The sequence below is a fragment of the Microcebus murinus genome, chromosome 2, assembly GCF_040939455.1.
Source record: "Microcebus murinus isolate Inina chromosome 2, M.murinus_Inina_mat1.0, whole genome shotgun sequence".
NCBI classification, from domain to species: Eukaryota; Metazoa; Chordata; class Mammalia; order Primates; family Cheirogaleidae; genus Microcebus; species Microcebus murinus.
In genome coordinates this window covers 92,697,690-92,714,813 of record NC_134105.1, presented here as the reverse complement: position 1 = coordinate 92,714,813, position 17,124 = coordinate 92,697,690, and the positions used below count along the sequence as shown (strand labels likewise).

The 17,124-nt window shown below is 37.8% G+C and overlaps 1 protein-coding gene across 2 annotated transcripts in view; it reads left to right on the top strand.

Annotated features, from left to right (window-relative positions):
* The window catches only part of TRIM33 (tripartite motif containing 33), a 145,009-nt gene that overhangs the window by 59,245 nt on the left and 68,640 nt on the right, over positions 1 to 17,124 (top strand). For both annotated transcript variants that reach the window (XM_012778413.2, XM_012778414.3), the window contains exons 2-4: positions 4,792 to 4,910; positions 5,312 to 5,456; positions 5,624 to 5,756. In XM_012778413.2, coding sequence (XP_012633867.1) covers positions 4,792 to 4,910; positions 5,312 to 5,456; positions 5,624 to 5,756 — 397 coding nt within the window. The remainder of the gene's footprint in view (positions 1 to 4,791; positions 4,911 to 5,311; positions 5,457 to 5,623; positions 5,757 to 17,124) is intronic.

Sequence of the window (17,124 nt, the reverse complement as noted above, 5' to 3'; positions counted from 1 at the left end):
TCAGCCTAGCTCACAGCAACCTCAAACTCCTGGGCTTGAGTGATCCTTCTGCCTCAGCCTCCCGAGTAGCTGGGACTGCAGGCATGCGCCACCATGCCCGGCTAATTTTTTATATATATATCAGTTGGCCAATTAATTTCTTTCTATTTATAGTAGAGACGGGGTCTCGCTCTTGCTCAGGCTGGTTTTGAACTCCTGACCTTGAGCAATCCGCCCGCCTCGGCCTCCCAAGAGCTAGGATTACAGGCGTGAGCCACAGCGCCCGGCCTATATTTAATGCTTTTTGACTTGAATTTAGATTTAGGTAATTTTAATATTTTCTTCCCTTTTGGGGAGAGTTTTGCCTTTTTGGTTGTTTTTTTGCATTTGTTGGTATATGTTTGTTTATACTTTTTTTTTAATAGATATGTTTTTAAATTTGATCTTCCAGACTGCAGATTTGCTTCTTAGGAATTGCCATTCTGTTTTTCATGTCTTTTAATTTTTTTTAATGTGGAAATTGTATTTATTTGATTCTTGCAGAGCCTTTTGCCTTATATTTGTAATTTTTACTATAATTGCATTTTCTCTGAAAGTTCTCAGTTTTTTTTTTTAATTCAAGGTCTCCTGTGTTTCTTTCATTAGTTCTGCCTCAGTAGGAGTCAGTTAGCTTGTTCTGATTGTTCAGCTTGATCTCCTTCAAGCTACTGAACCTTTTCAAATGGGATATACTTGTTCTTTGCCTATCATGAGTTTGACTCCCTTTATAGGGTAAAATTTGGGCACGTTGGTGTGGTTATTGGTTAGTGGTGAACCAGCAGACCATGGAAAACATGATGATACAGTTTGTCTCAGCTGCTCTGTACTGAATGCATTTTCAAATTAAGTGTTTTATCCCCAGAGTAGCAGAGCCTCACTGTTCCTCTGCTCAGTGAAAATGTAGCTGAAGTTGTTGAAGCAGACCTTTGTGATCATTTCATGACTGATGGAGTCTGTCAATATAGCATTCAAATGACACTGTCTCCTAAAGGAGACAGTGAATAAGCAGATGCATTGGACCTAAGCAGCCATGGAATCCTGGGTCTTCATGGTCATTGCCCTAGGCTCCACTAGGCCTTTGCAGTTCTATACCTGCTTACGCCGTGAAAAGGGAAATGAAAACCTAGTTGTATGCAAGTTTACTCACACAAGCATATGTGTGCACATATGCAAACTGAAGCCCTCTCCTGTGAATTATACCCACTTAGAAGACTCAGAATCCCTGTGGCTTGGATGTTAGTACTTGAATTGAAGAACTATGTTGAAGTTTCTGGTTATATGGTATTATTTTCATCTGAATTAATGAAATATCATTGACTTATACTAGGTATTCAATAAACTTCCTGTAAAGGACCAGATAGTAAATATTTTAGGCTTTGTGGGCAGCATATAATCTTTGTAGCTTTTTTCTTCTACTTTACAGATATAAAAATCATTCTTTTTTTTTTTTTTTTTTTTTTTGAGACAGGGTCCCACTCTGTTGCCTGGGTAGAGTGTCATGGCATCAGCCTAGCTCACAGCAACCTCAAACTCCTGGGCTCAAGCGATCCTTCTGCCTCAGCCTCCTGGGTAGCTGGGACTATAGGCAGGCACCACCATGCCCAGCTAATTTTTCTATATATTTTTAGTTTGCGAATTAATTTCTTTCTATTTTTTAGTAGAGACAGGGTCTTGCTCTTGCTCAGGCTGGTTTTGAACTCCTGACATTGAGTGATCCGCCTGCCTCGGCCTCCGAGAGTGCTAGGATTACAGGCCTGAGCCACCACACCCAGCCCCTGTATATATAAATATTTTCTGCTATCCCTTATAGCCTCTGATTTTGTTTTAATTAGTAAACTTTGCACATTGTATTCTCAGTTTCCTTCTTTCTTAGTTGAGTATTGAGTTCCCCAAGATTAGCCTCAGGAACAGTGATCTACTAGAAGGACTGACAGTACTGAGAAAATCTGTTATATTAGGGTTGTGTTTTATTGCAGTGAAAGGATACAGATTAAAATTAACAAGGAGAAAACGTGCATGGGGCGAAGTTCAAGAGAAAGTAGGTGCAAGTTTCCAGCTGTCCCCTTCCAGTGTAGTTGAACAGGGATGTGCATAATTATCTCAGCAACAATGTGGGACCAATACACAGCGGTATTGCTGAGCAAGGAATCTCACCTAAGCCTTGATGTTTAGGGTTTTCAGTCGGGGATCAGTCTCATTTGCATGCAGCTCCCACAGGAGTGATATCAGCTGCTTGTACTCTAGTCCACCCAGACTAAATACAGATGGCCCACAGCCTCAGGCATTCAAAATCACTTTTATCAGGCAGAATAGTACATGGATTCAGAGGTCCTCTCCCAGGAGTCTGTCAAGGACCTGTTCCAAAGACACGTCTTCTTAGGATGTGCAGAGTTTGAGCAACCCAGGCCTGCCAAGTAAACCCTTTCATGCATACTACTAAATGAATGTTCATTCTTCAATACCCTGTTTAAGTGTCATCTCTTTAGTGAAAATTGACCCGATTCACTCTAAGAAGAGTTAGTTACTCTCATATCTTTGTCCCTGCAATTACTTAATACTTATCTCCTTTGTAGTTCTATATTATACCGTGTTTCTTATAAGGTACTAAATTCATGACTCTTCAGATGTGAAAACATTTATGTTCTTCGTCCCCCCCCCATCCTTTGTGTGATGGTAATAAGAGTTTGTTCTTATTCTTCTTTCTCCTTCCTTCCTTTCTTTTTTTAAATTTTTATTTATTTTTAGTAGAGATGGGGTCTCACTCTTGCTCAGGTTGGTCTTGAACTCCTGAGCTCAAGCAATCCTCCCACCTTGGCCTCCCAGAGTGCTGGGATTATAGGTGGTTTCTCCTTCCTTCTTTTTCCTCTCTTCCCACTCCCCCTACCCCCTCTCCTTCTTCCCCTTCTCCTCTACTTCCTCTGCCCCGTCTGCTTCATCTCTCTCCTCTCCTCCTCCTCCTTTCTTCTTCTTCTCTCTGCTGCTGCTGCTTCCTTCTTTCTTCTTCCTTCTTTCTTCATTCTTCATTTTTTTTTTTTTTTTTTTTTTTTAAGAGACGGAGTCTTACTATGTTTCCTAGGCTGAGCTTGAACTTCATTGTCCTGTTTCTTCCTTTGGTTTGAAAAATTGTTCTTTTGTATTTCCTTTGAGCAAGGTCTTGGTATTTATTTTCATAGAGTTTTTTTTTGGTAAAATTCATGAAATGTAAAACACAAAACAATGTTTTGAAATGTATAATCATATATTTGAGGGCTGGGCATGGTGGCTTACACCTGTAGTCACAGCACTTTGTAAGGCTAAGGCAGGAGGATTGCTTGAGGCCAGGAGTTTAAGACCAGCCTGGGCAACATAGTGAAACCTTGTCTCTACAAAATAATAAAAAATTAGCCAGGTGTGGTTGTGTGCACCTATAGTTGTAGCTACTCAGGAGACTGAGGCAGGAGGATCACTTAAGCCCAAGAGTTTAAGGTTATAGTGAGCTATGATCGTGCCACTGCATTTCAGCCTGGGCAACAGAGTGAGACCCTGTTTCTAAGTAAGTAAGTAAATAAATAAATAAATAAATATATCTGAGTTTGTTTTAACAAAGTATATATACCTCTTGGGAGACTTTGATATTCTTACTTTTACAATGACATATTTTATTTATGTTTTGATTTTCTATCAGAACGACTGTATATGGCACTACAATTTTTGTAGTACATGACTCTTAGGGGACTCTGTTTATATCCCAGTCTTTGGTGCTGTAGTGTTGTGCACGTTATAAACTGTAAAAATTATATACTAGTCTAGAACTCGTTTTGAAGGCAAGGATTGTGTCATTTAGGCTATATCCTCAGTTCTGTGGCTGATACATAGTAGTTTGTTATATTGACTCTGGTGCTATTTTTTAATTCTTAAGATTAGTTTCCATGTTGCCTCAACAATTTATCCATTCGGAAAGATGCTAGAACACTAGCAGGTGAAGGCACAGATCATCTTTCTTTCCACATGAGCATAAATTCAAGTATCTTTGAACCAAGTCAAAATTTATGAGATAATAGATTCTGTGTTAGTTTTCAGTTGCTGCTGTAACAAAATTGCCACAAACTTGGTGGCTTAAAGCAGCATGCATCTTGTTCTCTTACTGTTCTTGAAGCTAGAAATTTGACATCAGTTTTACTGGGCTAAAGTCAAAGTGTAGGCAGAACTGATTCTTTCTGGAGGCACTTGGAGAGAATCTGTTTTCTTGTTTCTTTCATTTTCTAGTTGTTTGCTGTCTTTCTTGGCTTGTAGCTCCTTTCTTTGTCTTCAGTGTGTATCACTCCAATCTCTGCTTCTTTTATTAATTGCTTTCCATTTTTCTGTCATCTTATTTTCCTCTGATCCCCTCTTATAAAGCCACTTGATTACATTTAGGGCCTGCTGGATAATCCAGGAGTACCTTCCATTAAGAGCCTTAATTTAGTCACATCTGCAAAGTTTCTTTTGCCATGTTAAGTATCGTTCATAGTTTCCAAATATTAGAACCTGGATTTCTTTTGGGGCCATTATTCAGCCAACCACTTTAATAAAGAAGCACTTTTTGAGGTGGGCATATTAATGCTTATTTTCTTTTCCTAAATAGGGTATAATTTTTTCCTCCAATGAAATAGGTCAATGGGTTATTTTACTCAGCTCTTCATACTCATTTCTTTGCTTTTATGAGGGACGAATGAATGTTTCCATATAGGCATGCACAATTTCCTTATTTTGTTCCCAAAGAAAATTTTTTAATGTTGTCATTTTGTGTTGTAGTTGGTGTAATACGGTGCCCAGTATGTCGCCAAGAGTGCAGACAGATAGACCTTGTGGATAATTATTTTGTGAAAGACACATCTGAAGCTCCTAGCAGTTCTGATGAAAAATCAGAACAGGTATGCTTCTCAGTTTTTCTTTAGATTCCTATCTTGATATCAAAATGTATATTATAAGAAAAACATATTTGGATAATTATGTAATTTAGGGTAGTCCTGCTGTTCATTTTTTCAAATTGTAAATTAAAGATAGCTTTCTTCTATACTCTCAGACTTGGTTAAAAGAGACTAAAGTCACTACTCAAAAAGTCAAATTTGCATAGACTATGTGGTCTGAGCCTTAGATTTTTACTTAGCTGTAAGGAAAAGGATTTTGTTGAAGATAAATGGATAACAAAATAATTTTATTCTATATACATTGAATTACCAATATGTTTGAGAACAAGTTAGAAAGTTCTTTTTGTTTTGTGGATATATATTTTATAAATTTAATGTAGATTAGTATTTATTTCCTCTTTTAGGTATGTACTAGTTGTGAAGACAATGCAAGTGCAGTTGGCTTTTGTGTAGAATGTGGAGAGTGGCTATGTAAAACATGTATCGAAGCACATCAAAGAGTAAAATTCACTAAAGATCACTTGATCAGGAAGAAAGAAGATGTCTCAGGTAAGATAGCTGCAGTTTTAATGATTATAATTAACGTCCGTCCTTTGCCTCTATAGCATTTTCTGCTTATTCTTTATAAGCTTTGGATACCAACATCAATAAGCATTTAGAAAATTAGACAAAAATTTTATGTTTAGTTAAAAAATATTTGTTTTATTTTGCTACAGAGTCTGTTGGAGCATCTGGTCAGCGCCCTGTTTTCTGCCCTGTACACAAACAAGAACAGTTGAAACTTTTCTGTGAAACATGTGATAGACTGACATGTAGAGACTGTCAGCTATTGGAACACAAAGAACATAGGTACAGAAGTCATAATTGCTTACCAAGAAATATTACAAAAAAGTGCTTGTAAAATTATTCTTCTTTTTAAAGCAAATATTGATCCTATAATTTTGTCTCTTAACATTTTAAATCTAAATTTTATATATTTTATTTCTTGAAGCAATATATGTTTCGATAAATTATTTAATGGGTTCCACATTCATATCTACTTGTCTTATGAATATTTGTTAAAGATGTATCATGTGGGTTTAGGTTCGTAAGAATGGAGTTGTATTATTTTTTGTTTGCTATTCCTGTGGTTCAGATAAGCTTTTTCCAAGTGTAATGTGGTATTTAGGCTATAGGCTATAATATGAAAAGGCAGTATTCTCATGGGTGTGGGTAACTAATATTCATTTTAACATCAAAGCATAAATATACTGATTTCATGTTAGATGTATAATTTGCAGAAAGACTAGGGATTTATAAACAGTTAAGTAAGCATGGTTACTAACTCTTTAATACATAGCTTTGTATTTTAACCCTGTTTTACCCTCAGAATTCAGTAGTATTCACCTACCACGGGTTTGTTTCATCTGAATTGTTTTGGAACTCTACTGAAATTTCTAGTCAGGTGTATAACAAAATCTCCCAGTAAATTTCCCCTAGCTTCCATGTCATTATCTATTTATTACAAGTAAAATGGTCTAGCCTACCCATAGTCCAGGATTTTCTTAAGTGTTTTTCAAAAACTGTTTTTACGGTTAGATGGAAATAGGTTTTATTAACCTATTGCCAAAAAAGGGTAGGAGAAGTTGAGTTAACCACACTTAAATATATTTTTCAACTGTGTGATATCTTAAGAGTTTTTTGCTCATCAGAATTCATTGAAGTACATTAGAATCTTCTTAAAGAGGGAGTACAGTAATCCTAATTGCTAACAGTTATTGCATCCACTTTGTGCCAAACACTTTTCTGAATATTGAATGTTCATTTAATTCATTCTACCCATGAGCTTTAGGTACTGGTATTACGACTGTTTTAAAGGTGAGGCAGCCTGCTCACAGAAAGCTTTGGTAGTCTGTACAAGGTCTCAGTAAGTGATACAGCCAGGAATTGAACACAGGCAGTCAGACTCTAGATTTCTTCTTAACTCATTTGCTTATTTTCTCTCATGGTATATAGAATACAGAATACAGATTGTCTCAAACTTGACCACATAAAGGTAATGCTTTCAGTTTTTCAAGGCACCTCTCCCTATTTTACAAAACATTTATTAAATTTTTATACCATTAATTTGTTCAGAAATGTCTTGTCTTTACCTGCAACTTGGCTGTAAATTTACCTGAAGCGACCAGTCTTGTGTATGCGTTTACCTCAGGACCAAATCTTAACCGTTGATTGTGTCTAATGGTCTCAGTTAAAGCATTCAATTACCTTTCTGACAGCTGTAGTCAGATATTTTTTGAGCATTAAATTTCTTATAGGTTTTTAAATTGATGTGAGAGGCAGAAAGAAAAGGAAGATGGCATACTTTTCCCCATATGAGAATAGCTTCAACTTCCTTTGCCTCCTCAGAGTTAAACCATTATTCTTTTCCTTTCTTTCACCATTTTCCATTACTAGTTAGATTATCTAAGTCCTAATTATCTCTTATATGTGTCCTCATGAGTACAGGACAAAACAACCTTTTTCCTCCTGTATTTACTCAATACAGAACACTTCTGGGACTATTTGTGTGACTGTTTCATCTCCATATTGACCAATTCTCTGACATAAGCTGGGTGTCTTGTAATTGAATTCAATTCAGTTCTGACACTGTCTCCCTGGAGTTAAGAGTCAGATCCCACAAGCTAAGAGCTGAGTCCTACAGACTGCTCTTTCACTTCAGATGCCAGTCACAAGTCCCAGCCTCTGGTACTTCTGACTGACTGGCTGTGAATTGGGGGTTCCCCTAATCCCTTCCTTGAGTTTGATCATTTGCTAGAATGGCTCACAGAACTCAGGGAAGCACTTAACTTGCTACTGCCAACCTATTACAAAGGATGTTGTCAAAAGGCAAAATTACATCAATTTAGTTTAAAGATCTTAATTGGGTTTATTTAGGATTCTAGAATTGGGCAACGCCTCATTCCATAATAAAATAAGTGTTCCAGTGAACCAGGCACAGGAAGTTGGTTTTACAGAGAAGGGCTGAAGAAAGTAGAAGCAACAAAATTAGATTGGTAATTTCAAAGTTACTTTCCCTGTGAGGCAGGAACAGTAGAGAAGTAACTGATTGATTAACATCAGATTACTTCAGGTTACCTCTTGTTGTAACGTGAAATACAGATATATAGAATACAGAATACAGTATTCTGTTTCTATATACCATGAGAAAAAAATAAGCAGGGTACCAGCATTGAAACTGGCCTGTTTGGGAAATTAGCCTGTTATCTCTCTCTTGATTTCTTGGAAGGTCTGATAACAACTCAGTTTCAGTTTGGTGACCTCAACATGAGTGACTCCATTTTGATTTTTATTCTGATTTGTTGGGGCTTAGTGCAGGAGCTTAGTCCAAAACAATGGTCCTCTATAACTTTTATTTAACAATATTTTAAAGAATATAAATGAACAGCCAGATGAAGAGATATATAGGACAAAACATAGGGAAAGGGGAGTGGGAGCTTCCATGCTGCCTCTGGTTGGGCACATTACCCCCTATGTATTCAGCAACCTGGAAGCTCTCTAAACCCCGCCCTTTTGATTTTTTTATTGCAGTCCATTAGGTAGGCATGATTGATTAAATCATTGGCCATTTGTGATAGGCTCAATCTTTCAGACCCCCTCTCCTCCTCTTATTTTTATTCGGAGTAGGGCTGAAAATTCCAACCCTCTAATCACCTGGTTGGTTTCCCTGACAACCAGCATCCATGAGGCTCTTGACCTCTCCCCCATTCATCATTTCATTAGGATACAAAAAGACACGTATCACTTCAGAAATTCTGAGAGTTTCAGGAGGTGTGTGTCAGGAATGGGTGACAAAGACCACAACAAATATATATCAAAATATCACCCGTCCTTTCTCTTTGGTTCACATTGCCATTTTATTTTCCCCGGATGGACTGTTGCACAACCCATGGCATTGGACTTAAAAGCCCAGATTCCCATTACTACAACATATTTACAACTGTTTCCCCTGCGTTGAGGTTTACAATGTCAAATTCATTATGTCCACATTATACTGCCAGGGTTATTTTGCCTAAGTATAGTTGCCACCATTAAAAAAATATACTCAGCAGTGGTCCACCACAGTCAAGTTCAGTGTTCAGTATAGCATACATTATTGAATTTTACTAGTGCCTTTCTTTTCATCTGTTCAAAGTTGTGAAGCATTCCACAAGACCACCCTCACTTCAGACACCAACTGCAGAGTTCAATAAAAACTTAAACGTATGGGAAAATAGCATGCCCATTAAGCTTATTTGTTTTTTACTTCCTTCAGTCACAGTGGTGGCCTTCCAAACAGGGTGCTGTTCATTCACCTTGGAACTGCTGTCCATAACCCCAGCAGCTCTTTGTTGATTATTAGAGAGCTATTTATAGCAAAGCACCCATGTAGTCACAGGATCCAGCTTCTCCTCAGGTGGTTCCAAAGTCAGCCTTAGGGAAAAAGAGGCTACAAGCTTATAAGTATAGTGAGCCCCCCTACTTTCTCCTGGCTATGTGTTCCTGCACAAACTATTTCCATTTTATAGGCAAGTTTTTTGGACATTGCCTTCCTTATTAGTGTTTCTGTGTTATCACATTATGGGTATTTCAGATTTCAGGATTATTTTATGTCCTTCATTCATAGAGTCAGTCTCAATGTCCAATAGCAGCTAATTTTTTTCTCAAATATTCTACATTATATCATGGCATCCAGAAATTTTCTGGTCCAAAATCCCAGTGGTTGCTCCAGTCTTCATAAGTATGTGTTGCTGACACTTCCAAAAATCATGTCTGAGTATGAATCATAGGGCCCAAAAGTAACGAGAGAGACTACCTTTTGCAATTCATATATGGCCTGCCTTTGTTCAGGTCCCATTCAAATATGAGCTTTTTTTGGGTAGTTTTATTGAAAGATAATATTTCCAGATGTGGAATACATGTCCTTCAAATCCAAACATGCCAACCAAACACTGGGCTTCTTGTTTGGGGTAGGTGGGAATAGCAGTATATTTTTCTTCATGTTTAAAATGTCATAAGTGGCTCCTACTCAGGTGATTCTTAAGAATTTCACCATTTGGGCAAGCTGATTTATCAATCAGCTCATGTTCATCATGTCTGTCACTATTGCATTGAAATTAGGCCTACTTTGGTCTTCAGTTTCTGATATAATCATGATTATTATCAGTTTAGTATATTATTACCCAGAATCAAGTCTGAACCTTCTCTAACCATATTATGACAATAATATGGTAAACTGAAATAACTCTAGCTATATAGTAAATGTACATTGGGATCCCTTTCACTTGAAGGCAAATTGTGTTTGGCTGTTTGTTTAGATGGATACAGGGAAAAAAAAACATTTGCAAGATCAGTCACTGAGTACCACTCTCCTTTAGCCTGCTATTTATTTTTTGTAATGTTGAGACAATATTAGGGACTGCTGATGCTATGGTGGCACTACTTTATTCAAACCTTAATGGCCAACTGTTAGTCTTCCTGAGCCATCCACTTTTTTCACAGGCCACACAGTGTTATTGTATGGAAAATTCATTGGCACCAGGACTCCAGCTTCTAATTTTTCATTAAAATGTAATCACTTTTTGTCTACCAGCTATCTTACACTGTGCCAAATTAACAACCTTTGTGGACTTGGGCATTTCTAATGGTTCCCATTTAGCATGTTCAATTGAGATTGGCCTTAAGGTGAACTTATATGCCTTTTGTTTTACGATACTAGGCAAGTGAAGTGTTAACCAATGAGATATTAGCTCTATCTCAATAATGCATTCAGGTAAAGGAGACATAACCACTGCACATAAAGTCAATGCCAGGACATTCCGATTTTAATCTAAACCTTCACCTTGGTCCTATCAACCATTGCCTCCTCCCAGTCTAACTTGACAGCTGTTAGGACTTCAAGAGGTTTTGGAATTGTAGTGCCTTGAGTGTCAAGGAGTTCCAGAAATGCCTTGGTTTCTCAGTATAGGAGTTGAGTTAGAAGACCCTGGCCTCTCCATCTGTCTTCATCTTGATTAATTAATCTGCCAGAGAATTGCCCAAGGCAATTTGAGGTCAGGTTTCTCATTGTCATCTTTGCCATTCAGCTTTTTAAATTTTTCCAAACTTAGGTAAAATATAGCAAACTTAGGTAAAATATAGCAAAGTTTAGGGGCCTTTAATATTGGGAATTAGCAGGGGTTCCTATTGTTCTACCCAATCTCCTGCATTGTATGTAGTGCTGTATCAAGACTTTCGTTTCAACCCCATCAATGTACGCTTTATTAATCTCACTTTTAAATAACCATTTAAAGATTTTCATCTTTCTGGGATAAATCCCTGACCTTTCCTCTTTGTCTTTCCCTGTTTTCTTATGAATCACTCTAATTTTCTTAGCATCTGTTAAGACCTATAAAGAGAAGCCAAGACGATAAATCTGATAGGGCTCCTTGAATTGTTGCTAGATTTTGCAGCAGTAGAGTTACATGGCATGCCCATACAAAAGGGGTCTCCTGAAGCACAGTATATCATATACTATGAATATTTATCACATACTGAGTATGTGAGGCATAGTCAGTAAATGACTATCCCATCATCATAGTGCCAGTCCAGCATGGCTTGCATAAAAAGCATATCACTTATTTATTCTGAGGATTTTCATTTGGCATTCATAGGAGGAGGAGGACAGTTGGCCTTATTAGGGTAAACACACTTTACAGTGGCTTTTATCCAATCAACAAGGCTAGCTGTGTCCTAGGGTATAACCTGCTTGTGTGTCTGGATCATGTATAGCCATCTGTGGTTATTCTGTAGTGAGCTGTGGGTCCTGCGTCAACCAAACATAGTCTTCCAGTTCTTCATGTTCAAAGCCAAAGATACTCAGTTAATCACTCTCATATTCCATTTTGGTAAAAGTTTTTCTTTATTAAACTGGCAATATTGATCCAAAAAATGAGACGATTCCTTTGTACTTTACTTCCTGGTTTTAGTAGTTTCTTGGTTTTGTCTTTCCCTCACCTACATCACCATCTTGTGACTAGAGATTGTAGGGGTGCTGTCTGATGTCCCAGCATAATTTTTCATTTTGGAATGACCCTGAGACTTGTGGCTGTAGCTCAGACTGGCTCAGCTTGGCTTAGTGTCAAGATCTGTCTCAGTGCTGTCTTGTATTTTCATTTTAGCTATTACAGAATAATAACAAAAGGATTATTAATTAACTTTGTTCTTATATCTGGCAATTCAACTCCTCAAAAATTGGAACCACCATTTCTAAATTACATCAGTAACTATTACCTCTGGTAACTACAGCTGTAGTTCCATAACATGAGTGACTAGGTAGCCATCCAGGAATTAAAGTTTTATTAATTCCTTCTGCTCCATCTTTCCTCTTCCCAAACCATGTATTTTCATAAGCCAGGGTCATTCTAGCAATCCTGCTTCTGATGCCAATTATAAAATTAGAGAACAACCCACAAGACCCCTCTTAACTTCTGACACCAGTTGTAAGATCACTATTCCCTAAGACTACATTCAGGTTTGATAATTAGCTAGAATTCACAGAACTCAAAGCTATTTTAATCACAGTTGTGTTTATTACAGCAAAAGGATACAGATTAAAATCATCCAAGGAAAAGATACATGGAGCAGAGTTCAGGAGAGTTCCAAATGTGGAGCTTCCAGTTGTCTTCTCCCAGTGGAGTGAGTCATGGACATCATTAATTTTTCCTGGCAGTGATGTGTGACAAAATACATAGACTATTCCAACTACAGAAGCTCACCTAAGCCTTGGTGTCCAGAATTTTTTTTTTTTTTTTTGGAGACAGAGTCTCACTCTTTGCCCAGGGTAGAGTGCCGTGGCTTCAGCCTAACTCATAGCAACCTCAAACTCCTAGGCTCAAGCAATCCTTCTGCCTCAGCCTCCTGAGTAGCTGGGACTACAGGCATGCGCCACCATGCCCGGCTAATTTTTTCTGTATATTTTTAGTTGTCCAATTAATTTCTTTATGTATAGTAGAGACAGTGTCTTGCTCTTGCTCAGGCTGGTTTTGAACTCCTGACCTTGAGCGATTCACCTGCCTCGGCCTCCCAGAATGCTAGGATTACAGGCATGAGCCACCACGCCCAGCCGGTGTCCAGAATTTTTACTGGGGCTCTGTCATGTAGACATGGTTCATTGCCCCACATGGTGGACCTCAGTTCTCTAGGACAGACCTTCCTGAGGTTGGGATACTGTGACACAAAGCTCCCACTATAAATTATATTGTTAGCATAGACTGTTTGGCTTGACTCAAGGTCCCCAGGTAGACAAAGATATTTATATCAGGCAGGACATTTCAGGGGTTTAGAGATTACTTGCTAGGAACTGAAGGCAAAGGGTAGACCTCTCTTTGGGCAGGGTTAAAGTCTTTACTACACAATCTGTTATCTTCCACTTGCACTCTAGCAGCAGGACCCACCCATCCCCCAAGTACTAAAGTTCTCTTGCTTTTATACATGCAATTTCTTAGAGGTGTAGAACATCCTCCTTATCTTTTAGGAGAGCCATTTAATCTTAAAACTAGTTCATTTGTGTATGTTATCTTATACTTTCTTTTCCATCCTTTTCCCCCTACGCCATCCTTCTATCTGGACTTAAGCCCTTTTGGGGCTAGTTTATTAAGAGTCTCAATTTCTTGTATGATTATTCATGGGAGAGTCAGGTTTCCCATCTCTTCTTGAGTCAATTATATAATTGTGATAGTTTATATTTTCTTAGAAAATCATCTATTTAGTAGAGATTTTAAAACATTAGGTTTGAATTAAATAGCAGTAAGATTTTATGAAGATCTGTAGCTATATCTTTCTTTTTATGATGTTTTATAACTGAGTTTATTTCCTTATTCTTTATTAGCTTGGCCATAGGTTTGTGGCTTTTAATTAACCATTTTAGTGACCCAGTTTTTGAATTCATGTATTGTTTTTTAAAAGTGTTCTAATCCTCACAGTTCTCTTTTATCTTTATTAAATTTTTCCTTGCTTGCTTTTGCTATATTCTATTTAGATTCTTATATTGAATTCTTAGTTTATCAAAAACATGTAAATTTTCTTCTGTACATAAATTTAGCTTAAGAATTCCATAATCATTGACTTATACAGGCTAGAATTACAGTTTTGGTTTTTCTTACACATACACACCCCCCTATCCCATCCCCCCCATGCTTTTTAAAATTTTTTTAGAGGTAATTGTTACATAGTATAATGATAAAGATGAAGAATTATGTTGTGTGCGTATATATGTGTATCTTTTAAACGGAGAAAATATACTACTTTATAAGGTGGTTTATACAACTTTATAAGGTGGCTGTCGAGCTTGACTGAGAATTGTACTTGTGAAGTGCCTACTGCATACTAAGAGCTCAGTAACAGTTTAGCTATTTATTTATTTGGAGACAGGGTCTCATTCTGTTGCCCTTGGTAGAGTGCAGTGACATCATCATAGCTTACTGTGATCTCTAACTCCTGGGCTCAAGCACTGCTCCTGCCTCAGCCTCCCAAGTAGCTGGGACTACATGTGAGCACGACTATGCCCGGCTAATTTTTTCTATTTTTGGTGGAGACGGGGTCTTGCTCTTGCTCAGGCTGGTCTCAAGTTCCTGACCTCAAATGATCCTGCTGCCTCATCCTCCCAGAGTGCTAGCACCAGGTTAGTCATTATTAACATTGCAACTCAAACATTTTTTTTCTCTTTTTAAAAACACTTCACTGAAGTCTTTGGTTTACTTGGAAGTTGTTCTCAAAAAGGGAAAGCAGCTATAGAATTGTATGAAATGTTGTACCTGAAACATCAGGTTTCTAGCCAAACCATGGGGTTATTACTCCTCCCTTTAAAAATTCTATTCACAATAAGGGAATAAAAATGTATAGACTTATAAAGACTAAGAACAGGAGAAGAGACATCAATGAGGATTTCAGTCAGTTTTTTTTTTTTTTTTGAGCCAGAGTCTCGCTTTGTTATCCAGGCTAGAGTGAGTGCCGTGGCGTCAGCCTAGCTCACAGCAACCTCAAACTCCTGGGCTCAAGCGATCCTTCTGCCTCAGCCTCCCGAGTAGCTGGGACTACAGGCATGCGCCACCATGCCCGGCTAATTTTTTTTTTTTATGTATATATCAGTTGGCCAATTAATTTCTTTCTATTTATAGTAGAGACGGGGTCTCACTCTTGCTCAGGCTGGTTTTAAACTCCTGACCTGGAATAATCTGCCCACCTCGGCCTCCCAGAGAGCTAGGATTACAGGCGTGAGCCACCGCGCCCGGCCTCAGTCAGTTTTTTAAAAGCAGGGAAATGAATGAAAGATTTGTTGGCTCTGTTAATTGACTCAATGTATTTGAACCAACTAAGGCCATACAAAGGAGATATAAATTAGGAAGCCAGTCAATTTATTTCTCAGAAATCTGTAGTAGCTAGGACCTGGACATGATAGGTATCACAGAAGTTGGGCTTCTTCTCTGGAGAAATAAAATCAGAGAGGCACTGGGTGTGGGGGATATTAAGCCCACATGGAAGAAGGTAGGGATGAGATACTAGGCTAAAATCAGGGAGATTAAGGTATAAATCTGCCCGCTAAGATGTGGAACCTTCCCTCTCTCCATCTTGCTTCCAGATTGCCAGTAGTGAAACACTTTTTCCTTTTACCATCCCTACCTCCCTCCCTTCCTTTTAGGATTTAGAGACCTTTTCATTCTCTGGAGAAAATTCAAAAGTTCAGAAAATTATTAGCATTCTAACAGACAATGAGTATGAATTACAGAAAAAGAAAATTTTGGGAAAGTATCAGATAACTAGTGCAAGAAATTTTTCTAAGAATAGTCACTAGGATGAAATGTTCCATTTATTGCCCAGAACAATTATAGTAAAAAAAAAAAACAAAAAAACCTATATGGCATCATAAAATGATAGTACTCTATGAATTAAAATTAAGATGAACAAATTTGCAAAGATTAGGATTAGGTGACCAGCATTGAAATGGCAATCAAAATGGGATCTTTCAAAATAGCAATACCTGGAACTAGAAGACAGTGCAACGGTGACTTCAAAAATTGGGAGGTGAGGGGAAAAGATTTTCAACCTAGAATTCTATAGCTAACCTATAAATCAACATGAGGATGAGATGTAGACATTTTTCAGCATGCAAGGATTGAGAAACTTTGGAAACTGCTTCTTTCTGGAAAGCTATTAGAGAATGTGATCTGCCCAGTAAGTTATTAAACCAAGAAAGTAGAAGATAAGGGATTGCCCAGAATAATAGCTGTGCAGTAGCTAGTTTAGATTGAAGCATGAAAACTGAGGACTCTGTGAAAGGAGGTCTTCAAGAAAAAAGGAACCATATCTATTAAATTTTGTTATACTGGGTCATTTGAAAAACAATGTTGACAAGTTTGATATGTGATAGTTCATGAGAAACATTAGAGATTGTCAGCATGGGACAAAGATGGAACCTACACATTTGGGAGAGAATTTGTTTTTCCTGAAATGAATGGTCATTTTTAAGACCACACTCTCTTAACTCTTCATTCCTCATCTGCAGTGAAGATGGGGTTGACTAACTGGAACTAGAATTTCTTTTCCATCAACAAGTTACAAGAGGAAGATCCAAACTCCATCCTTTTTTTACCACCACCGTTTTCAACCTCTCCGTTGTTATTGGCCTTAAATCTACTAGGATTAATATTATTATGTCCTTTATCCTTGTTTATCTGTTACTCAAGAAAGTTTCACACTCACAGGTGTCCCCTCACCTGTCATACTTTAATTCCCATAAGGGTGTGCAATTTGCCTGATTTTGTCCCTGTCTACCACCTTGATCTCTGGAATTCGTGATTTGTCATCAGAATCTCTGTATCCTCAATGCCCCCTCCCTTTTTTCCTTTTCTGTGTCACCTTTGCTGTAATGGATACTGCTTCCCCTATAGCTGTCTTAACTGGTGACAGTTCTTTCTTTCACATTTCATGTATTCCTTGGCATTCTTGTCATTTACATGCCACAGCCACTCACACATATTATCATATGCTAGACCATGTCATTTCTAATAATTGTGTTCAATTTTAAGCTTTCCTCTCTGTGACCACATCTCCTGTCATTCCAGCTCATTCTGCTTAGCACCAGACTTCTACAATTATTCAACCACACAGTGATTTTTATTTTAATCCATTGATCCTACTACCCTTTCACTTTACCTCATCC